This window comes from Eriocheir sinensis, chromosome 66, assembly GCF_024679095.1.
Source record: "Eriocheir sinensis breed Jianghai 21 chromosome 66, ASM2467909v1, whole genome shotgun sequence".
NCBI lineage: Eukaryota > Metazoa > Arthropoda > Malacostraca > Decapoda > Varunidae > Eriocheir > Eriocheir sinensis.
Genome location: NC_066574.1, coordinates 3,181,004 through 3,204,895, shown reverse-complemented (window position 1 = coordinate 3,204,895; position 23,892 = coordinate 3,181,004). Strand labels below are relative to the sequence as shown.

Genomic DNA, 23,892 nt, shown 5'->3' with positions numbered 1-23,892 from the left:
ACAAAGTGAAGGGCTAGCGTTGATTTAGGCTATCAGGGAATGTGTTGCTATCGTCTTGAATCTAAGGCGTAATTTGTTGCGAATAGCCTTGACTTCGAATAGAGTGTGTTGAGGTTAATTCCTGTTACTTTTTTTTCTATTTGCCCTTCACTGTTTGGCATAAATTAACGTTGAGCTATCGAGAAATATTTTGCTGTTTCGTTGTTCTGAAGTTCTGGCGCGTAGCTTGTGTGTTGCTCCGACCTCGACAATATTTACCACTTAAGTTATTTCCCGTCATGTTGATGTTTACTGTTCACTGTGGAATAAGCAACAATAACATGATGCACTCGTTTGTTTATTTGTTTGTTTTTCCTCTCGTCTGCAGAGTAGTTTGTATTTTTAGGCCTCTGCATTTATCATTAGTCGCAGTTTCTACAATGAAGGCGGTGTAGGTATTTTTATTGACTAAGGAGATGAACATTTTGCATCGTTGTGAGTGGGGAGATGGCGGTGGAGGCTGCGAGCGAGACTGGTCGGTATTATAAGACACCTTCTGTTCTCACATCAGCTATTTCTAAAGGTCAAAGAGGGGTCAATCAGGTTCTAATGAGTGTTTCTTTAAGTTCACGGTACAGAGGAAGGGTCACACTACCACCAGGGCCATAAAACTACCCCACAACTGCCCACAACTCCTAAGAAAGCCTTGGGAAATTTGTGTTCTTGGGGGGCGAAATGTTTTATAATACGACCATAAAAGGGACGCTGCAAAGAGAAGAGGAACGAAACTTACTGAAACACGGCTTATCATATGTACAGGTGGTGGGCGGTTGACGAACTGACCATGAATGCACACGTTTCAGAAGCTATATTAAAGGTTGTTGACGAGTGTGTGAGCGAGTTTGGGTAAGTGTGTGGGGAGGGGGGGTGGGGAGGTGAGGGGGTATGTGTTGCAGCAAAGAACAGACCAAGAAAGAGCAAGAAATACAACACAATCACAACACAACAACACAAGCACAAGAAACATCAAGTAACAAATTAAAACATGACTGTGATCGCTACTTAAGTTATCATCCCCTTCATCATTACTCTTTTGAAATGACACTCCCGCTTAGCTTAACCCGGTAGCTGCGGGTATCATATTTCTTAAAGGTCCCTCTAAGCGAATTAATGAGAAAAAAACATCACTCACGCAAACCATTTCATAATATATATCAACGCATTGGGGATCAGTTTATGCATCATCTATTTTTGGGGTCTTTATCATGGCAAAAATTTGGCCCGTCGCTGGTACACGGTAAAGCCACAAATTTGGCCCGTCGCTGCTACCGGGTTAACCTTACTTTTTATTACTCAAAACCAGCGTCACCACCACCAATACTAACAATACCAATACCATATTCACGATCATCATCACCACCACCACCACATACATCACCATCACCACCCCCTACACCACCAATATCACTAAAACGACCAATGTCACCACCAACACAACACCATTCCTTTCACCCTTACCCCCTAACCACCACCACCACCACCACCACCATCATCATCACCATCATCATCTCCTACACCACCAACACCACTAAAACGACCAACGTCACCACCAACACAACACCTCACTTTTCAAACCATTCCTTTCACCCTTACCCCCTAACCACCACTATCACCACCACCACCACTACAATCACTCACACCTACCCCTCTTCCCCAGGTGGGTTGTTCGACCCCGAGGATGAGCGTCAGCAGGTGGCCTTCAGGTACGCCGTGGACGCTATCAACAGTGACCGGACGCTGCTTGCCCACGCGCGCCTATCCGCCCAGATCGAAGTCATCCCTCCCAATGACTCCTTCAGGGGCTCCAGGAAAGGTCAGTCCACCGGCGATGCATCCCTTGGGCGTCCTCCTCCTCCTCCTCCTTCTCCTTCTCCTCTTCAGTCTTCTCCCTTTCAATTCTTCGTCTTATTCTGATCCTGCTTCTATTCCTCCTCCTCTTTCTCCTCCTATTTCTGCTTTTGTTTCTTCTTATTCTGATCCTAGTTCTCCTCCTCCTCCTCCTCCTCCTCCTCCTCCTCCTCCTCCTCCTCCTTCTCCTCTCCAGTCTTCTCCCTGTCAATTCTTCGTCTTATTCTGATCCTGCTTCTCCTCCTCCTCCTCTTTCTCCAATTTCTGCTTTTGTTTCTTCTTATTCTGATCCTCCTCCTCCTCCTCCTCCTCCTTCTCCTCTTCAGTCTTCTCCCTTTCAATTCTTCGTTTTATTCTGACCCTGTTTCTCCTTCTCCTCACCTCAGCCACCGCCTCCCCATTCCCAGGTATACTCAGGGTGTGGATGGAATAATTGAAAAAGGGCGATACATTGCGCGTGGATGTTTGTACTGAGTGGGCTTTCTTCTGAGCAAGCAACATCTTCCAAAACTGTTTAATCCCGAGGTATACGTTGGAAAGAGAAAACGAGAAGAGCTTGATAGATCATTTCACTGTGGATAATGATGTTAAAGCCGTATATATTAAATGCAAAGGTTGTAAGATGAATGCTCAAAGGTTATGCCCCCTTTGAGGTAGTAGCTGAAGTAAGGATAAGAGAGATGAGAATTAAAAGGAAAATGGAAAAGGAAAATAAGCGGAATGAACTAGCAAGTGAATTCCGTGAAAGTGATTACATTGAGATGCAAAGAAGGAAAATGAAGTAAATACCAGAAAGAGCAGAAGCGGGAGCAGGAACAGAACGCAATTATTATAGACCAAGTGAGGTTTTACAGACTTTTAAAAGGTCAGTGGCTAGGGAAACTGAAGTAGATAGACATAGAGTGTGTGGAAGGGGAAGGAAAGGGAGTGTAGTGTAGTCAGATTTAAGTATAGATAGATAAAAATAAAAAGATAATCGCATAAAAGTATAAAAATGGATAAAGTATAGATAGATTAAAAAAAGATAATCGTAGTTAGATAAGATAAAAGAGACAGTTGAGATTTAATAGAATGACTAGCAGGAAAACACTTGAGAAAATGTGCCTGGAGAGAGAGAGAGAGAGAGAGAGAGAGAGAGAGAGAGAGAGAGAGAGAGAGAGAGAGAGAGAGAGAGAGAGAGAGAGAGAGAGACTTCAGACAGTGCAAGACATTCGTAAAAATATTTGTCAAAGAAAGTTTTGAGAAAGTTGATGGGAAATTTAGTTATAAAATTCCAGCAAAGTATTTAGAGAACAAAAACTTCTTCTTAAAAAGTTAAAAGGCAAATTAGAGACACATACAGAATACAAAGGATCAATGGGATGCTTCTTATTACTGTTATTATTATTATTATTATTATTATTATTATTATTATTATTATTATTATTATTATTATTGCTATTATTAGTATTAGTATTATTATTTGGATCCATGAAAGGGGCAAGTTAAAATGAATGAGGGGATTAAGGAGGAATGGACGAGGCAAATCGGATAAGTGATGAATGGAAGTGTAGGAGGGAGCAGAATTCACCAATATGGGAATATAAAAACTAATGTAGGGTGGCCATATCAGGAGAGGGAGATGGCGAGAGCTTAAACAGAGGAGGTAATAAAGAAGCTAAATATAGGAAAAGCACCTGACATTAACGGCATAACAGCAGAAACCCTGAAATATGGAGGGACTGTTTGTGTTTAGTAGATGTTAAGGATATGTATGCTTGCCTGGTCCCATACTCTCTAACATTTCGAGACATACACACCCGGGCTTATTTTTATAGCGGGCTTTTTTATATTATTGTTTCCTTTTTTTGTGCCCTTGAGCTGTCTCCTTTGTTGTAAAAAAAAACATTTGGCAAGGCTGTCGTAAGGGTTGTGGACTTTTTTCAGGGGTAGTTTTATGACCCTGGTGGTAGTCTGACCCTTCTTCTGTACCATGAACGTGAAAAAGCACTCACTAAAATCCGATTAACCTCCTTTGTGGCCTCTGGAAATAGTTGTGAGAGCCGAAATCGTCTTACGCATTTCTGGCCTTTTTCACCCACATTTGACAAGGCTTTCGTAGAGGTTATGGGCTCTTCCAGGGGTAGTTTTATGACCCTAGTGGTAGTCTGACCCTTCTCCTTTACTATGAACGTGAAAGAACACTCATTAGAACCCGAATAATCTCTGAAAATAAGGGCCATGTCAGCAGTGTGAGATGCCGGAAGACTAGGGAAAAGCCATCGTTGTGTTGCTGTTTAAAGAAAGAGTACCAAGGATTATTATAACAGCAATAAGGGGATCAACTAAATCAATGTTTCAGGAAAGGCGCGTATAAGGCTTTAAATCAGAGAATGAAAATAGCCGAGAAAAGAATGTAGGTAACTAGCAAGGGAGGGAAGGGAAATGATGCTTAGACTAGAACTGAGAATGGTTGTTGAAACGTACATGTTAGACAGAGAATGGTTGTTGAATCGTACATGTTGAACTGAGAATGGTTGTTGAATCGTACATGTTGAACTGAGAATGGTTGTTGAATCGTACATGTTGAACTGAGAATGGTTGTTGAATCGTACATGTTGAACTGAGAATTGTTGTTGAATCGTACATGTTGAACTGAGAATTGTTGTTGAATCGTACATGTTGAACTGAGAATTGTTGTTGAATCGTACATGTTGAACTGAGAATGGTTGTTGAATCGTACATGTTGAACTAAGAATGGCTGTTGAATCGTACATGTTGAACTGAGAATGGTTGTTGAAACGTACATGTTCGACAGAGAATGGTTGTTGAATCGTACATGTTGAACTGAGAATTGTTGTTGAATCGTACATGTTAGACAGAGAATGGTTGTTGAATCGTACATGTTGAACTGAGAATGGTTGTTGAATCGTACATATTGAACTGAGAATGGTTGTTGAATCGTACATGTTGAACTGAGAATGGTTGTTGAATCGTACATATTGAACTGAGAATGGTTGTTGAATCGTACATATTGAACTGAGAATGGTTGTTGAATCGTACATGTTGAACTGAGAATGGTTGTTGAATCGTACATATTGAACTGAGAATGGTTGTTGAATCGTACATATTGAACTGAGAATGGCTGTTGAATTGTACATATTGAACTGAGAATGGCTGTTGAATCGTACATGTTGAACTAAGAAGGGTTGTTGAAACGTCATATTGAACTAAGAATGGCTGTTGAATCGTACATGTTGAACTGAGAATGGTTGTTGAAACGTCATATTGAACTAAGAATGGTTGTTGAATCGTACATGTTGAACTAAGAAGGGTTGTTGAAACGTACATGTTGAACTGAGAATGGTTGTTGAATCGTACATGTTGAACTGAGAATGGTTGTTGAATCGTACATATTGAACTGAGAATGGCTGTTGAATCGTACATATTGAACTGAGAATGGTTGTTGAAACGTACATATTGAACTAAGAAGGGTTGTTGAAACGTACATATTGAACTAAGAAGGGTTGTTAAAACGTACATATTGAACTAAGAAGGGTTGTTGAAACGTACATATTGAACTAAGAAGGGTTGTTGAAACGTACATATTGAACTAAGAAGGGTTGTTGAAACGTACATATTGAACTAAGAAGGGTTGTTGAAACGTACATATTGAACTAAGAAGGGTTGTTAAAACGTATATATTGCACTAAGAAGGGTTGTTAAAACGTACATATTGAACTAAGAAGGGTTGTTAAAACGTACATATTGAACTAAGAAGGGTTGTTAAAACGTACATATTGAACTAAGAAGGGTTGTTAAAACGTACATATTGAACTAAGAAGGGTTGTTAAAACGTACATATTGAACTAAGAAGGGTTGTTGAAACGTACATATTGAACTAAGAAGGGTTGTTAAAACGTACATATTGAACTAAGAAGGGTTGTTGAATCGTACATATTGAACTGAGAATGGTTGTTAAAACGTACATATTGAACTAAGAATGGTTGTTAAAACGTACATATTGAACTGAGAATGGCTGTTGAAACGTACATGTTGAACTAAGAAGGGTTGTTAAAACGTACATGTTGAACTAAGAAGGGTTGTTGAATCGTACATATTGAACTGAGAATGGTTGTTAAAACGTACATATTGAACTAAGAAGGGTTGTTAAAACGTACATATTGAACTAAGAAGGGTTGTTAAAACGTACATATTGAACTAAGAAGGGTTGTTAAAACGTACATATTGAACTAAGAATAATTGTTAAAACGTACATATTGAACTAAGAAGGGTTGTTAAAACGTACATGTTGAACTAAGAAGGGTTGTTAAAACGTACATATTGAACTAAGAAGGGTTGTTAAAACGTACATATTGAACTAAGAAGGGTTGTTAAAACGTACATATTGAACTAAGAATGATTGTTAAAACGTACATATTGAACTAAGAAGGGTTGTTAAAACGTACATGTTGAACTGAGAATGGTTGTTAAAACGTACATATTGAACTAAGAAGGGTTGTTAAAACGTACATATTGAACTAAGAAGGGTTGTTAAAACGTACATATTAAACTAAGAATGATTGTTAAAACGTACATGTTGAACTAAGAAGGGTTGTTAAAACGTACATGTTGAACTGAGAATGGTTGTTCAAACGTACATATTGAACTAAGAAGGGTTGTTAAAACGTACATGTTGAACTAAGAAGGGTTGTTAAAACGTACATGTTGAACTGAGAATGGTTGTTAAAACGTACATATTGAACTAAGAAGGGTTGTTAAAACGTACATATTGAACTAAGAAGGGTTGTTAAAACGTACGTATTGAACTGAAAAAGGTTGTTAAAACGTACATATTGAACTAAGAAGGGTTGTTAAAACGTACATATTGAACTAAGAAGGGTTGTTGAAACGTGCATATTGAACTAAGAAGGGTTGTTAAAACGTACATATTGAACTGAGAATGGTTGTTGAAACGTGCATATTGAACTAAGAAGGGTTGTTAAAACGTACATATTGAACTAAGAAGGGTTGTTAAAACGTACATATTGAACTAAGAAGGGTTGTTGAAACGTGCATATTGAACTAAGAAGGGTTGTTGAATCGTACATGTTGAACAGAGAATGGAAAGAAGCTGTTTTATTACCTCAGGGAAAGTCTTCGTGAGGGGACAGGGCGTCAGGGATAGAGATAGATAGACAGTATTTATCATTTACAAGGTTTATATTTCTACTTTCAAGATGTGTTTTTCATTTTCTTTCTGTTGATTTATAACCTTAGCCGTCCTTCCTTCCCTCCAGTGTGCTCCCTGCTGAACTCCGGCGTGGCAGCCATCTTTGGGCCACAGTCGGGCCAGACCTCTGCCCACGTGCAGTCCATCTGTGACGCTCTGGAGGTGCCGCACATCGAGAACCGCTGGGATTTCCGCCTCACCCGCGACGCCTACTCCGTCAACCTGTACCCGCACCCCTCCACGCTGTCCCAGGTGTGTGTGTGTGTGGAGGGGGGGGGATGGGGGGAGTGTATTTTGTATATGGATGACTAATATTTTGTTTTGGACCATAAGGAGAATTGTATAGACGTATTTTTATTGAACTTACGAATTTTTGGTCAATAAAGTATCTATGTATCGGTGTGTCTGTGTGTGCGTGTGGGTGGGTGTGGGTATGCGTGTGTGTGTGGGTGGGTGAGTGTCGGTGTGAGAGAGAGAGAGAGAGAGAGAGAGAGAGAGAGAGAGAGAGAGAGAGAGAGAGAGAGAGAGAGAGAGAGAGAGAGAGAGAGAGAGAGAGAGAGAGAGAGAGACCCCTAACCCAAGACACTTCCCCCAGGCGTATATGGACGTACTGATGACGCTTCGGTGGCGGAAGTTCACGATCATCTACGAGAACAACAACGGTCTGGTCCGCGTCCAGGAGCTCCTCAAGAACCAGTCGTGGCACATCACACTCCGGCAACTCCCGAACTCCGACGACTACAGGTGACCGCCCGCCCGAACCCTGAGATTGAACATGCCTTTCCGACTCACACGCGTTACGTTGAAATTATAACCCAACACTCCAGTAAATAGGTCAGCAAGTCACACACACGCACTCACTCCCACAATTTTCAAGTTCCAGCTCAAGGGGTAGAGAATATACACACGAAGTCCTCTCCGACACACACTCGTTACGTTGAAATTATAACCCAACGCTCCAGTAAATAGGTCAGAGTAAGTCACACACACACGCACTCACTCCCACAATTTTCAAGTTCCAGCTCAAGGGGTAGAGAATATACACACGAATTCCTTTCCGATACAACCCAACACTCCAGTAAATAGGTCAGAGCAAGTCTCACACACACGCACTCACTCCCACAATTTTCAAGTTTCAGCTCAAGGGGTAGAGAATATACACACACTCCCCGGCTTGAAAATGCGGCGTTATAATCTCCGGGCACGTACGGTCAACAAGTTAGCCAACACGTGACTCCCTCCCGCCCGGCGCTCCTGCCCACACCTGCTTGCAAAGATTGTCCCCAACGCTAATTGCTCGCCGTGAAAAACTTGCCCTTGATAATGCATGTATAAAATCGCCGTTCCATTAGTCTCGTGGCATAAAGTATTCCCTTTTATCTCGCCCGTTCAGTGTCATATTATTAACTCTTGTGGTCGCGGGTGCAAGATAAGAGCGTTGCCTTCCTTTCCTGCCTGCCTTCCTTCCTTCTCCCTGCTTCTTCCTTCCTTCTTTCCTATCTTCCTTCCTTCCTTCCTTTCCTACTTCCTTCGTTCTTTCCTTCTTTTCTTTCATTCTTCATTCCTTCCTTTTTCCTTCCTTCCTTCCTACCTACCTAGTTCCTTCGTTCTTTCCTTCTTTCCTTCCTTCTTTCCTTCCTTCCTTCGTTCTTTCCTTCTTTCATTCTTCATTCCTTCCTTTATTCCTTCTTTCCTTCCTCTTTTCCTTCTTTCTCACGTTTTTCCCCTTCGTTCCATCCTTCTTTCCCTCCTTCCTTCCTTCTCTCTCACCCTTTCCTCTCTCCTTCCTTTCTTGCTCTCCCCTTCCTCCTTCCCTCCTTCCTTCAAATCTTCTTTTTGGCCTCTTTTTCTTCTTTCGTCTCCTCCTCTCCTTTGGTCCTTCATTCCTTCGTTCGTTCTTTCCTTCCTCTTCGGTTGTTGTTTTTCTTGTTTATTCACTCATTCATTCATTACTCTTTCGTTGTCTTTCCTTCCTTCCCTTTTTTCTCATTTCCTGTCCATTTGCCTGCTTTCCATTCTTCATACCTTCGTTTCTGCCGTCCTTTCTTTCCCCGTTCTTTACCTGCGTGGGTGAGAGAAGGGAGGAAGGGAAGGGAGAAAGACTAATGGCGTAGTTTCCCACACCTTATGCACACGCGGCCTCAGGAGTTGGGCTATGAATAAATTACTTTTTTTTCCGGAAAGTGTAATATGGAAATTGTATCGCCAAGTTTATACGCGCCAAAGGAAGTATTGTTGTTATTAGGAGTTATTATCCAGCGACCGATGTTATGTTATGCTGTTTGTTTACTTCGCTGCAAGAGGAGAGATGGACTGGATTGTTCCTCAGAAGATCGGGACTGTCTGTTGAAGAGCGAGTGTATTTTTTTTTCAGTCCTGTTCCTGTTTCGGTTAGTGTTTACCTTATCATCCTTTCCCTAACACCAAGAGATATCCTTTGTTAGTGTTTACCGTATCATCCCTTCCCTAAGACCAAGAGAGATATCCTTTGTTAGTGTTTACCTTATCATCCTTTCCCTAAGACCAAGAGATATCCTTTGTTAGTTTTTGCCTTTTCCTTTCCATAAGACCAAGAGATATTTCCTTTGGAGTTAAATAAAAGTACTGGAATGTGCCACAGAAGATTGGGACCCGCTATCTAAGAACGAGTATACCATTTTCATTCCTGTTTCATTTAGTTTTCAAGCATTATCCTTTCCATAAGACGAATAGATATTTCCCTTGGAGTTAAATATAAGTACAGGAAGGTGCCACGCTCTCATTACGTCACAAGTATAACCCAACGCTTCAGAACAAGTCACACATACACTGACTCCCACACACTCCTACACCTTGCTGTCTGGTTGTCCTCTGGTACGTATTCCCTTTTGATCACCGCGTCGTCCTGCCCTGGTAACATATTCCTCCATGCTTCCTCTTCCTGGCTTTTGTGTGTGTCTTATCCTTGCTCTCTTGGGGTCCTTCGGTCTTTCCTCCTTACTCGCTCTCTGGTTGTCTTCTGGTACGTGTTCCCTCTTGGTCACCGCGTCGTCCTGCCCTGGTAACATATCCCCTCATGCTTCCTCTTCCTGGCTTTTGTGTGTGTCTTATCCTTGCTCTCTTGGGGTCTTGGGGTCTTTCCTCCTTACTTGCTCTCTGGTTGTCTTCTGGTACGTGTTCCCTCTTGGTCACCGCGTCGTCGCACCTCCCTTACAGACCGCTGCTGAAGGACGCCAAGAAGTCCGGTGTGACCCACGTGGTGCTGGACGTGGAGCGCGACAAGATCTTCACCGTCCTCAAGCAGGCTCAGCAGATCGGCATGATGACCTCCTACCACAACTACTTCATCACATCCCTGGTACGTGGAGTTACGCCTCAGTACTACCGTAACCACGACTTCATCTCCTTCGTGCTCCAGTACTGCCACAAACACATCATCCAGCCTTAATTACTACTTCCTGCTGCCACGACTACTACTTCATCTTTTCCCTGATCAGTGTAGTCACGCCGCGCTGCTACCATAACCACTTCATCATCTCCGTGTTCAGAATAGTTACATTTCACAACTGCTATAACCACTACCATGACTGCTACTACTTCATCGTCTCCTTGGTCAGGAGAGTTTCGCCTCACGACCATTATAAGGCAGTCAAATGATCAGAAATGTTCACATGAAAACTGCAAGATATTTTTACTCTCCTTCCTGTGTTTAATATCCTCTTCCTCTCTTCCCTCGCCGCCCCCGCCGCCGCAGGACCTGCACACGGTGGAGCTAGAGGACTTCCGGCACGGCGGCACCAACCTGACGTGCCTGCGGCTCGTGGACCCGGAGAACCCGCTGGTGCAGCGCGTCATCCAGGACTGGGTGTTCGGGGAGCTGCGCTACGGCCGCACCGTGGAGGCGCCCACCAAGTCCCTGCAGGTGAGCAAGGCTGTTGTGTGCCTTCCTTGGGGAGGGGCGGGGGGCAGTGTGTGTGTGTGTGTGTGTGTGTGTGTGTGTGTGTGTCAGTGAAGAACACGGTTCCACAACTCCGCTCACCGTTAATTAGTGATCCTAACGTTTTCGTCAAAGGATTAGTGATCCCGTTAAATTTGGAGACTGTTAGTGGACCATTTAGCTTCCTCTAAATTTAGTTTCGCTAACCTTTAAATACGTGGGGAGTGCAGTTGTGCGTTTTTTATGAATTACAACCAAAGATTATTAAATTACGTTACGTTAAAACACGACTAGAAAATTAATAATAGGTACAATGTAAAACGGCATGAAATACTTCGTTCAGTACCGTTGAATGACAGACAATAAGACAACAATACGAGCGGGATCTAATGCGTTCAATCCTTAACAGCAGACCATAATTTGAGGCGACAGAATTTTCCTCAGTGGACTTAGTTAAAGGCACAGTGTTATGCGACGCTCTGTGTGGTACTGCCGCGTCGAGGCAACACAGACCCTCCATTCACTTACTAACACGTGACATGACGTTTCACATTTTCCACGCAGTTTCAGGACAAACATAAATATAAATAACTCATATTCACAACAGTGGCCACTCAATTCACAAACAATTCAATAATAAATGATTAAGCCGTGCAGAAACTAACGTGTGTTTCCGTACTGAATCCAGGGGAGGGGAGGGAAGGGGAGGGAAAGTGGGCGCAGAAAAGGGCTGCTGTTACCGTGGCTGGCGGGAGGGCGAGGCGGAGCGTTCCATGGCAGCGTATAATGAGACTTAATCGTAACTCTCGTAGGGATAGGAATGTATTAACTCTTAACGTGCATCACTACACAATATAAAAGTGTAACTGTACATTTGAAGCTGAACTGGTAACGAAGGGGATGTCAAGGCAAGCTTTCGTTCCGTTGCTTGCATACCCACATTTAACAAGGCTTTCGTAGAGGTTGTGTTAGTGTTTCCATGGGTAGTTTAGTGAGCCTAGTGATGGTTTGACGAGACACCTGCACAATGAACGTGAAAAAGCGCTCATGAGAACCTGACTAATCTCCTTTGTGGACTTAGGAAAGGTTTTGTTATAATAGCCGAAAACGTCGGAGAATATGGGCTTAATTAGTGTTCATCATGCTATATAGGTTGTTTTGTCTTAAGAGGGAGAGTTGTCGCACTTATTCCAGCGAGCACAGACCAGTGGAGGGAAAACAAGGGAGGGGAGAGAGAAAAAAAAGGGAAGGGGGTTAAGGAGAGAGATAGGGGTGATAACGATTATATGGAGAGAGAGAGAGAGAGAGAGAGAGAGAGAGAGAGAGAGAGAGAGAGAGAGAGAGAGAGAGAGAGAGAGAGAGAGAGAGAGAGAGAGAGATTATGAAAGAAGGGGATGAAGAGGGGGAAGAGAGATATAGGGGTGATAACGATTTATGGAGGGAGCAAGAGAGAGAGAGAGAGAGAGAGAGAGAGAGAGAGAGAGAGAGAGAGAGAGAGAGAGAGAGAGAGAGAGAGAGAGAGAGAGAGAGAGAGAGAGAGAGAGAGAGAGAGATTAGGAACGAAGGGGCTGCGGTGGGGGGAGAGAGATATAGGGGGGATAACGATGATATTTAAGGAGCAAGAGAGAGAGAGAGAGAGAGAGAGAGAGAGAGAGAGAGAGAGAGAGAGAGAGAGAGAGAGAGAGAGAAAGAAGGGGATGAAGAGGGGAGAGAGATATAGGGGTGATAACGATATATGGAGGGAGCAAGAGAGAGAGAGAGAGAGAGAGAGAGAGAGAGAGAGAGAGAGAGAGAGAGAGAGAGAGAGAGAGAGATAACGAGAGAGAGAGAGAGAGAGAGAGAGAGAGAGAGAGAGAGAGAGAGAGAGAGAGAGAGAGAGAGAGAGAGAGAGAGAGAGAGAGAGAGAGAGAGAGAGAGATTACGAAAGAAGGGGAGAGAGATATAGGGGTGATAACGATTATATTTAAGGAGCAAGAGAGAGAGAGAGAGATTACGAAAGAAGGGGAGAGAGATATAGGAGTGATAACGATTATATTTAAGGAGCAAGAGAGAGAGAGAGAGATTACGAAAGAAGGGGAGAGAGATATAGGGGTGATAACGATTATATTTAAGGAGCAAGAGAGAGAGAGAGAGAGAGAGAGAGAGAGAGAGAGAGAGAGAGAGAGAGAGAGATTACGAAAGAAGGGGAGAGAAATATAGGGGTGATAACGATTATATTTAAGGAGCAAGAGAGAGAGAGAGAGAGAGAGAGAGAGAGAGAGAGAGAGAGAGAGAGAGAGAGAGAGAGAGAGAGAGAGAGAGAGAGAGAGAGAGAGAGAGAGAGAGAGATTACGAAAGAAGGGGAGAGAAATATAGGGGTGATAACGATTATATGGAAGGAGCAAGAGAGAGAGAGAGAGAGAGAGAGAGAGAGAGAGAGAGAGAGAGAGAGAGAGAGAGAGAGAGAGAGAGAGAGATTACGAAAAATGGTGCAAAAGACTGTATGTGTGTGTGCAAGCTACCAGCGACGGTATAAATCCCACACACATATATTATACCTCAGTTATGGCGTGGGAAAATTATATTACAATTAAATTTCAGAAAAGTTCCCGAAAAATTATTTACACCGTATTAAAACTTCATCTCTCTAGGGCTTGCTTTTAGTGGTTCTAGACTAGTGCCCCCCCCCCAAAAAAAAAAAAAACGAACCTTAATGAATTAAATAACAGTTAGCTGTTCCTAATTGCTGCTTTTTTTTTTAGTGTTTTAGCGTTTAGCGTATTTAGCTTTATAGTGTTGTGGATTAATCTACACGTTAGCTCTGCCCATCAATTGCGTGTGTGTGTGTGTGTGTGTGTGTGTGTGTGTGTGTGTGTGTGTGTGTGTGTGTGTGTGTGTGTGTGTGTGTGTGTGTGCTCTCAACATTTTTCTATCCGCCATGCAAGAAAATTATAATAGGAAAGGTTTTGCTAATATCATTCATAAATCAATTCCGAATAAACTGAATAGTGCTTAAGCTTTCTGTTGCTCGTTAGTCTGAAAGGTTATGGCGTTTATGTTATTGGTGTCTTTAAGGTGACATTGTTATCGTGGCGTCGAGGGAAGTCTTGGAGCTAACGAAGGGAATTTTAACAATACTTGTCTGCTCGTCTTGTAACCTGCGTGTGTGTGTGTGTGTGTGTGTGTGTGTGTGTGTGTGTGTGTGTGTGTGTGGATAGATGAATAGATAGGTGGGAAGCTCTTCTTTATTTCATATTCCTCCACTTGCAGTTTCTCATCCTCCTCTCCCTCCTCCTTCCTTCCTTCCTCCCTTCCTCTCCCTTTGCCTATATAGCCACTCCTCCGCCATACGAAGCAGCGAGGCAATTTCCTGCGTTAGCGACATCGTAAACAATTAGGCTGATAGCGGCGCACTCATTTTTCCCGAGTCAACAAAGGCGGCCGCTCGGGGGACGGTGAGAGCCCGGGGGGGTATTTCCCTTCTCTGTTTGGGTATGTGGCGCCCGCTCTTGAACTGGGCAGGTTAGGTTAGGTTAGGTTAAGTGGCTATTACACTGGGCAAATTTTCCGTGGATCTTCAGTCAGACCACGATTTCCGCTGCGTGGTTCTCATTTGTTTCTTGTTATTGCTGCTGTTGATGATGGTGAGTAATACCGCCGTCCTTCGAGGAACTCTACCGTAGCTTTGGAAGATCGTGGACACGTCAGAAAACCACGGAAATATGAGAACCACGCCAGCGGAAATCGTGGTTGGACTGAAGATCCACGGAAAATTTGCCCAGTGTAATAGCCCCTGTAGGCTAGGTGTAGATGGAGTTATACAGGGTAATTTTGAGTAGGAATTACAATGAGAGTATTTTCCAGAACACCCCGAGGTTAGTATGGAAGGTACAGCCGAGCGTCTTCTCTCAGGAACCACCAGGTAGAGAGATTGTTAATATGCCTATAGGAATATTTAGGACTCTGTTGACTGATATGAACCTGTGGGTGGTGACGTGGGCTTGGGAAACTATATATAATCCCACGTATTGTTTCTTTATTCTTGAAGCCTATAGGAATTTGTATGACTCTGTAGTGATTGTTATTGTGTTGGTGTTTGAAAAGAATGGGAAAGAGAACGCGGATGAAGAGGAAATTTAATAGCCTAATAATGTGTGGAGAGAGAGAGAGAGAGAGAGAGAGAGAGAGAGAGAGAGAGAGAGAGAGAGAGAGAGAGAGAGAGAGAGAGTGTGTGTGTGTGTTATGCCTATTTATTTCCCCTCGTAATTGTTTTTTGTTTTGCAGGATTATGTCAAACTCGTAATAATATCCTGTTTGTTGATTTATTTGTCACATTTCATCATTTAGATCCTTAATTAAACATGCGAACATATATAGATTTTAATTTGGCAAAGTGTGCGTGAGCGGTTTGTGTGTGTGTGTGTGTGTGTGTGTGTGTGTGTGTGTGTATTGTAATATTATGACGACAATATGATCGCCAACTTCCTGTTACTTTTCACTCGACGGAAAACCAATACTGTGTTGTAATTGTTCTTCATATACACTGGCTTGTGGAGATAGTTGTGTTGCGTCCTGGGGCACAGCGGAAGAAAATTTTAATATTGTTTTACACTCACTAAAATCACTGTACACAAAACGATATGGTGTAGAAGCCCGCCCTCTCTTCCTTAGTTACGAAACCCAGACTATTTTATTTTTTGGGGGGGGTACAAAAGGAGTTTGGCGTTGAAGTCTGTTATCCAAATCCTTTAACTAACGTATCGGGCTGCCATTACGATTATTTTCCAAGGCCACAGAGATGATTATCCGGATTTTAATGGGTGATTTTCTCGTTCAAGATACAGAAGTCGTGTCAAACTATCTCGCGGAACACAGAACAGATCATGAAAATCCCAGAGACTTTTACGAGAGGCTTTTCAAACATGCGAACTGAGATGCCGCTTATGTTATACCGTGTAGTGAGAGTGAGGCAGCGGGCGGGATCTCTGAACTAATTTAAAGTACGAAGACTACAGAGGATATTGATAGATGCTGCGTTACTCTGGCGTTCTTAATCGTCACTACAGAGAGGTCGTTGTCTTGTGTTGTGTGCCTAATGTTTGATAACCACGTGGATGATTTAAATGGACAGTGATGTTTAATTTTTGTTTGTTGTTGTTTTCCGTTGCTCTTTACATTGAAAGTTTACGTGCTTTTGTGTTTGTGTATGTTTGTGTGTGTGTGTGTGTGTGTGTGTGTGTGTGTGTGTGTGTGTGTGTGTGGATATAAATGAACAAAAAAAAAATGGAGAGTTGCACCGCATAATAACATGTTTAAAGTACTAGATGTGAATGTTAAAACTAATTCATGCATTTCTTTTAATTATTGTCATTCAGTGTGTTTTCTTAAGTTTAGTTTTCCTTAGTTGTCTCTTAAACTTAAACCTTGTTGTGTATATGGCAAAAAAAATACTAATTCTCTTGTTTATGAAAGATTAGATGACTTAAATGACCACTGCTAACTAAGTAATGCACGAGTAAGGGTAAGGTGGTGGTGGTGCCGTGGGCTGAGTGTGCCATGACGGAATGCTACATAGGCTTTCATTTCTCTCTTTCGTTGCAGCCCAGTAACATGACATTCTTGAAGGTAAGACAGTCTCCTCTCTAGGCCTAAGAGTAAGGACACAGAGGCCAAAGTAACTCATCTATAGGTCTAAAGTTAAAAAAGACATTTCCACCTATAGTTTGTGGTACAGTAATGATATCTAAGAGTGTCATTGCCTGAGTGGAACGAGATTGACGAGACTATTTTTGTGTTAGTTTTCACGGGTCGTCTCCTCCCTGCCGCTCTTCCACACCGTCCCAACACCTGTCTCTACCTCATATGTCACCTATCGCTAACATATGAGAGGAAGAGACAGGTGTTACTAAGGGTGCGGCCACACTCCACGCGGTTTGCTGGGAGGGTAGAGGGTAGCGGGACGCCTAGCGGGTCAGAGGCAAGAACAAACATGTTATCTAATACGAGTGGCCGTACTGGACGCGGGTAGCGGGTTCCCTCCAAGCTTACCCGCTACCCGCGTCCTGTATGGCCACTCCTATTAGATAACATGTGTTTGTTCTTGCCTCTGACCCGCTAGGCGTTCCGTTACCCTCTACCCTCCCGGCAAACCGTGTGCAGTGTGGCCGTTTAGGGAGGCAAGGACCCGCGGTAGCCAACGCCAAAACTGTCTCGTCAATCTGGTTTCCCTCTAGAGTTGACCGCATCCAGAACCTGATCTTAAACCAGCGTCAGTAGAGTGCAGTGCATGCGTGTGTGCATGTTGTGTTGGCCGAGCTGCTGCTGCTGGCGATCATTAGTACTTTTTTTTTGCCTTAGAGTAGCGAGAAATTAGTGGTTTGGCTTTGGGTTGACTTTTATTTGTGTTATTATTTTTTTTCGTTGTGTTGAGTATTAGGTTTTGACTGCCATTAAAGCTGAACGTTTGACGGCAGAGTGACTGATGTGTTGTTTTGCCTGTCATGAATATTCAAATTAGGAGCAACCAATGCATAACAATATTTGCTGTGACACCTGTTTACCATTATCAGGCCGCCGGTGTGACGCCTCAGTGGGGTGCCTCAGTAAACAACGATTCAGTACAGTCTTTAGGCAGTGAGACTCGATTCGCACAGCACTTCCAGAGAGAGTCAAGGGAAGGAGTGCTTGCCTCACCGCCTTACCAACTTACTCTCTCGCCATTCACTCACAATACGTCGCAAAGTTGATTCAATTCCTGCATTTCCACGCCATTCATATCTAGTTGTCATATGTGTGTGTGTGTGTGTGTGTGTGTGTGTGTGTGTGTGTGTGTGTGTGTGTGTGTGGATAGATAGATAGATAGATAAATAGAGAGAGAGAAAGGGGGAAAGAAGGAAAGAAAGAGAGCGAGAGAGAATTTTTATTACAAGAAATTCTAAAGCGACAGGGCGCTGCATATAATAAATAACATCTAAAAACTTTCTTCGTTGTTGAAAAAATGTGAATGCTCTTTAAAACACTAATGAACAAAGGTTGCTGCAATTTTCCATCCCTCGTTTTGCACAAGTCTTGGCTACACTATTATTTATTATCTCCATGCACTCAATATTCCTTTAGTTTTAATCGTGTATTCGTTTCTACCGCAACTTGGGCAGATCTTCACTGATCGATGTAGGCGTTTTCACAGAACCAGACTACAACCACGTTCATCAAATAGCATCAATCATTTCCTCTTTCACACTTTTCCTGGTAAAGAGCAGAAACGTTTCGGATGTAAACAAACGCTCCCAGTTGAACATGGATCCCTCAAATGGCATTGCAACGGAGACTATTGTGTATATAGCCATAAAACTCCAGAACAAAGTAGCCGGTGTCGTCAGTGCATTGCCATATCACATTTTCTTTCAACTTTAAACAGGAGAACCCTCAGCGTGAGTCTATAGATCGGTATTTTCAGACGCGTCCGCTCCTCATATCAACTATTTCCAAAGTTCAAAAAGGAGATCAGTCGGGTTCTAATGAGTGCTTTTTTTGGGGGGGGGGAGGGAGGGGGTTCAGGTTACAGCAGAAAGGTCAAATTACCACCAGTATCACAAGGGTACCCATGGAAATACCCAGAAAATCCACGAAAATCTTGTCAAATATGTGTGTCTTAACTGAAAGAATGCAGCGCGTCACCAAACAACACACGACGCGCATAAAATAAACCATGAGGGTCCTGCCTATAAAAAGAAACAGTCACCCTGGTTGTAAAATGCTCAGCTAACGAAGATGATCATGATTTCTTTCTCTTGTTTTTTATTGTTGTTGTTTGTTTGTTTGTTTTTGACGAGTACATGTGTCAGTAGTCGTAGAGGCCGTTAAGCAGAGGATGGTGTGTAATCAGGAGTGGGTTCGTTATAAAAATAGTGTGTTCGTTATATGAATAGTGAGTTCGTTATATCAGTAGGGAGTTCGTTGTAAGAGAAGTGCGTTCGTTGTATGAGTAGTGCGTTCGTTATCCGCTTTCTATTCAATAAGATAAGACGATAAGTATTGCTACATTGAGAGAGAGAGAGAGAGAGAGAGAGAGAGAGAGAGAGAGAGAGAGAGAGAGAGAGAGAGAGAGAGACAGAAAAAAAGCTATTAGGGTCGAATGCTTTATAATACGATCCACTAGTCACCTTTTCTACTAAATTATCCCTTACACTACGCCCCCACACACATTTGGGAGGCAGCGGGGTTCGAACCTATCCAGTGGCAAAGTGTAGCATTTCTGTTAAAGTCCGCCCTTGCAGAAGCCACCTCGTTTTCTTTCTTACGTTCATTCCGGTGTTATTCGACCGTGACCGTATTTTCCTTTATTCTTTCTTTATTTTTCTTTATTTTTTTCTTTTTGAAACTTGATATACGTTAGCCCGTTTGCCACGGACTTCGCTTTTTAATCTCTTCCTCTCGCTCTCTCTTTCTCTCTCTCTCACTTTTCTATTTCTCGCTCTCCTCTCCTTCCTCTTTTTCTCTCTCTGATTTTGTTTCGCTCGCTCGCTCTTGCTCTCTCTCTCTCTCTCTCTCTCTCTCTCTCTCTCTCTCTCTCTCTCTAACAACCGGCAACCATCGGCCTTGTATAATAGTTGATTTTTCGTGTTCTCGCCTCCCCTGAAATATATGGAAGTCATTCGCACCATTACGCTTATGCACTCGGAAAGAGAACATTTTTATATGGACTGTCTGGGAAAAGTTGGATTAGTTAATACGTGGATTAGGCCTCGGCATTGTCCGTACGACTGTATATTTATGTATTTGTATATATGTTCGATCATTCGTATAGATAGATAGATAGATAGATAGATACCCACCCACCCCACCCATCCCACCCTCACCCATACACACACTGTCCCTCGTCCCTCATTTCCGACCACCGTCTAAGGCCATACACTCCCCGACGTCTCCATCTCCATAACAATAACCTTGACGAGCTTCCCCGCCGAGCAGACCCGCCTCGCCCTCCTCATCACAGATACCGAACGTGTTTATGCCGCCCAGAGTTGTGAATACTTGCATAAACACCTGCTGGGTTGTCCCCCTTCGCCCGCTGCCTCGCTAGTGTCCAGAAAGAGAGTAATGGTGCTCAAGATATCCACGGGCGATTTATGGCTTCCGTCGTCCCCTCCTTACGAAGTGCCGAGGAGGATATGTGGTGGTAGACTCGCTTGGGGTTCTCCTTCTCCTTCCTTTCTCTTGTCCGTGATGGAGTGTGTGTAGCTAAGGTTTTTAGGTTCATATTGTTAAGCTCTTCCAACTTTAATCCGTCTATTGCTAAAGGCTCTAGTAGAAGTTGTCGGGGGGTTCCAAGGGTGGTTTCCTGATGTAATGCTATGCTAGACTCGGTTGGGGTTCTCCTGGTTCTGTCCGTAATGGAGTTTGTGTAGCAGAGTTTTTAGGTTCATATTATTAAACTCTTCCAAGTCTTAGTCCATTTAATTCAAAAGGTTCTCGTAGAAGTTGTCGGGATTTTCAAGAGTTGTTTCCTGATGTACTGTGCTAGACTCGGTTGGGTTTCTTCTCCTCTCTTTCTCTTCTTCGTGACTGAGTGTGTGTAGCAGAGTTTTTAGGTCTATGTTATTAAACACTTCCAAGTCTTAGTCCATTTAATTCAAAAGGGTCTCGTAGAAGTTTACTGGTGTTTCCATGGGTAGTTTTCTGAGCCCGGCGGTATTTTTTGAAGGCTTCCGCGCCGTAAAAGGGTAAAACACTCATGACAGTCCCGACGAAGCTCCTCTCTGGTCTTGAAAAGCGTTCGTAAGAGTCCCAAACGTTTGATAATGGAAGGATTTGTCTCCTTTTGGTGATCTTCAGAAGAGTTGATTCGGTTTGTTTTTTAGTGTCAAAGAAGGCAATCATAAACCGTAGAATTCGAGATTTTTGAGTGCTGAAAAAGAGGAAAGAAAGGAAAAAAAAATAATTCGCCGGAAAGTTCAATTAAAAAACGAAAAGGTTAGAAAAGAGAAGATGAATGTGGTCATGTGCTAATGATATTTATGAAAAGTTGACTCGATTTTTTCAGTGAAAAAGGAGATAATTAAAAACATCAGAATTCGAAACTTTTGAGTGTTGAAAATGCGAATCAAAAAACCTTAATTAATACGCCCAAAAAATGCAACACTATAACATCAAAAAAAAGTTAATATTAATACTGCTTATGCAACTAGAGTTTTCTGCGAGGTGCTGTCCCATTTTGCCCCTAACTGTACCTAACCCTCCCATTTTGCCCCTAACTGTACCTAACCCTCCCATTTTGCTCCTAACTGTACCTAACCCTCCCATTTTGCCCCTAACTGTTCCTAACCCTCCCATTTTGCTCCTAACTGTACCTAACCCTCCCATTTTGCCCCTAACTGTTCCTAACCCTCCCATTTTGCTCCTAACTGTACCTAACCCTCCCATTTCCCTCCCATTTTGCCCCTAACTGTACCTAACCCTCCCATTTTGCTCCTAACTGTACCTAACCCTCCCATTTTGCTCCTAACTGTACCTAACCCTCCCATTTTGCTCCTAACTGTACCTAACCCTCCCATTTTGCTGCTAACTGTACCTAACCCTCCCATTTTGCTCCTAACTGTACCTAACCCTCCCATTTTGCTCCTAACTGTACCTAACCCTCCCATTTTGCTCCTAACTGTACCTAACCCTTCCATTTTGCTGCTAACTGTACCTAACCCTCCCATTTTGCCCCTAACTGTACCTAACCCTCCCATTTTGCCCCTAACTGTACCTAACCCTCCCATTTTGCTCCTAACTGTACCTAACCCTCCCATTTTGCTCCTAACTGTACCTAACCCTCCCATTTTGCTGCTAACTGTTCCTAACCCTCCCATTTTGCTCCTAACTGTACCTAACCCTCCCATTTTGCTCCTAACTGTACCTAACCCTCCCATTTTGCTCCTAACTGTACTTAACCCTCCCATTTTGCTGCTAACTGTACCTAACCCTCCCATTTTGCTCCTAACTGTACCTAACCCTCCCATTTTGCTCCTAACTGTACCTAACCCTCCCATTTTGCTCCTAACTGTTCCTAACCCTCCCATTTTGCTCCTAACTGTACCTAACCCTCCCATTTTGCTCCTAACTGTACCTAACCCTCCCATTTTGCTCCTAACTGTTCCTAACCCTCCCATTTTGCTCTTAACTGTTCCTAACCTTTCCATTTTGCTCCTAACTGTACCTAACCCTCCCATTTTGCTCCTAACTGTACCTAACCCTCCCATTTTGCTCCTAACTGTACCTAACCCTCCCATTTTGCTCCTAACTGTACCTAACCCTCCCATTTTGCTCCTAACTGTACCTAACCCTCCCATTTTGCTCCTAACTGTACCTAACCCTCCCATTTTGCTCCTAACTGTACCTAACCCTCCCATTTTGCTCCTAACTGTACCTAACCCTCCCATTTTGCTCCTAACTGTACCTAACCCTCCCATTTTGCTCCTAACTGTACCTAACCCTCCCATTTTGCTCCTAACTGTTCCTAACCCTCCCATTTTGCTCCTAACTGTTCCTAACCCTCCCATTTTGCTCCTAACTGTACCTAACCCTCCCATTTTGCTCCTAACTGTACCTAACCCTCCCATTTTGCTCCTATCTGTACCTAACCTTCCCATTTTGCTTCTAACTGTACCTAACCCTCCCATTTTACTCCTAACTGTACCTAACCCTCCCATTTTGCTCCAAACTGTACCTAACCCTCCCATTTTGCTCCTAACTGTTCCTAACCCTCCCATTTTGCCCCTAACTGTACCTGACCCTCCCATTTTGCTCCAAACTGTACCTAACCCTCCCATTTTGCTCCTAACTGTACCTAACCCTCCCATTTTGCTCCTAACTGTTCCTAACCCTCCCATTTTGCTCCTAACTGTACCTAACCCTCCCATTTTGCTCCTAACTGTACTTAACCCTCCCATTTTGCTCCTAACTGTTCCTAACCCTCCCATTTTGCTCTTAACTGTTCCTAACCTTCCCATTTTGCTCCTAACTGTACCTAACCCTCCCATTTTGCTCCTAACTGTACCTAACCCTCCCATTTTGCTCCTAACTGTACCTAACCCTCCCATTTTGCTCCTAACTGTACCTAACCCTCCCATTTTGCTCCTAACTGTACCTAACCCTCCCATTTTGCTCCTAACTGTACCTAACCCTCCCATTTTGCTCCTAACTGTACCTAACCCTTCCATTTTGCTCCTAACTGTACCTAACCCTCCCATTTTGCTCCTAACTGTTCCTAACCCTCCCATTTTGCTGCTAACTGTTCCTAACCCTCCCATTTTGCTTCTGCGTTGATGAAACAAATAGGAAGGGAAAAAATGAATGATGTTGAAGCAAGAAATAACTTTTAACCCTTGCAGGCAAACTCGATACTTAACAATTTTCACAAACTTCGGATATTTTCTGCTCCAATAACTTTTGCACACCGCCTTATTTTAGCTTTTCTTATCAAAGTCTCTCGCTTTATAATCCAATGCACTACTGTCACTTTTCCAACTTAATTATCCCCTACACTACGCCCCCACATACACTTGGGAGGCAGCGGGGCTCGAACCTGTCCATGTTATCTCGAGTCCATATTGTTAAACGTAGCAGGCTCCCACCACCACTGTTTTCCAAGACCGCAGAGAAGATTAACCGGGTTCTTGAAGGTGATTTTCCCGATTAAGGTGCACAGAGGTCGTGTTTTAATGTCTATATTGTTAAACGTAGCAGGCTCCCACCACCACTGTTTTCCAAGGCCGTAGAGATTATCCGGGTTCTTGAAGGTGATTTTCCCGATTAAGGTGCACAGAGGTCGTGTTTTAATGTCTATATTGTTAAACGTAGCAGACTCCCACTCGACTGCTTTCCTAGCCCGCAGAGAAGATTAAACGGGTTCTCG

General features: G+C 43.1%; 2 protein-coding genes across 54 annotated transcripts in view; one reads left to right on the top strand and one right to left on the bottom strand.

Annotated features, from left to right (window-relative positions):
- The first annotated feature begins 7,208 nt into the window (after positions 1-7,208).
- The window catches only part of LOC126987735 (glutamate receptor ionotropic, kainate 2-like), a 49,420-nt gene continuing 32,736 nt past the window's right edge, over positions 7,209-23,892 (top strand). For all 4 annotated transcript variants that reach the window (XM_050844979.1, XM_050844981.1, XM_050844980.1 and 1 more), the window contains exons 1-5: positions 7,209-7,351; positions 7,695-7,843; positions 10,295-10,436; positions 10,833-11,000; positions 16,596-16,619. In XM_050844979.1, the coding sequence (XP_050700936.1) occupies positions 7,701-7,843; positions 10,295-10,436; positions 10,833-11,000; positions 16,596-16,619 (477 nt within the window). In that variant the 5' untranslated portion in view covers positions 7,209-7,351; positions 7,695-7,700. The remainder of the gene's footprint in view (positions 7,352-7,694; positions 7,844-10,294; positions 10,437-10,832; positions 11,001-16,595; positions 16,620-23,892) is intronic.
- LOC126987737 (spidroin-1-like) lies at positions 17,131-23,811 on the bottom strand. Of its 50 annotated transcripts, none has more exons than XM_050844990.1 (6): positions 23,005-23,811; positions 22,795-22,884; positions 22,195-22,464; positions 21,595-22,134; positions 21,445-21,534; positions 17,131-21,223 (listed from the first exon to the last, which is right to left on the bottom strand). In XM_050844990.1, the coding sequence occupies exons 1-6, from the start codon at positions 23,285-23,287 to the stop codon at positions 21,135-21,137; spliced, it is 1,362 nt and encodes a 453-aa protein (XP_050700947.1). In that variant the 5' UTR covers positions 23,288-23,811; the 3' UTR covers positions 17,131-21,134. The 50 variants fall into 50 exon arrangements, with proteins under 50 accessions (XP_050700947.1, XP_050700941.1, XP_050700944.1 ...); XM_050844984.1 differs by having other exon boundaries at positions 22,195-22,554; positions 22,825-22,884; XM_050844987.1 differs by having other exon boundaries at positions 22,195-22,554; positions 22,825-22,884; positions 23,035-23,811.

What these genes read in the sequence shown, in the direction of transcription:
- LOC126987737 (XM_050844983.1), bottom strand. Translation starts at nt 23,287, where the DNA reads ATGGGAGGGTTAGGAACAGTTAGCAGCAAAATGGGAGGGTTAGGAACA. An exon ending in GAGCAAAATGGGAGGGTTAG is followed by an intron (nt 22,585 to 22,794) that starts GTACAGTTTGGA and finishes TGGGAGGGTTAG; the next exon opens with GTACAGTTAGGAGCAAAATG. An exon ending in GAGCAAAATGGGAGGGTTAG is followed by an intron (nt 22,135 to 22,194) that starts GTACAGTTAGGA and finishes TGGGAGGGTTAG; the next exon opens with GAACAGTTAGGAGCAAAATG.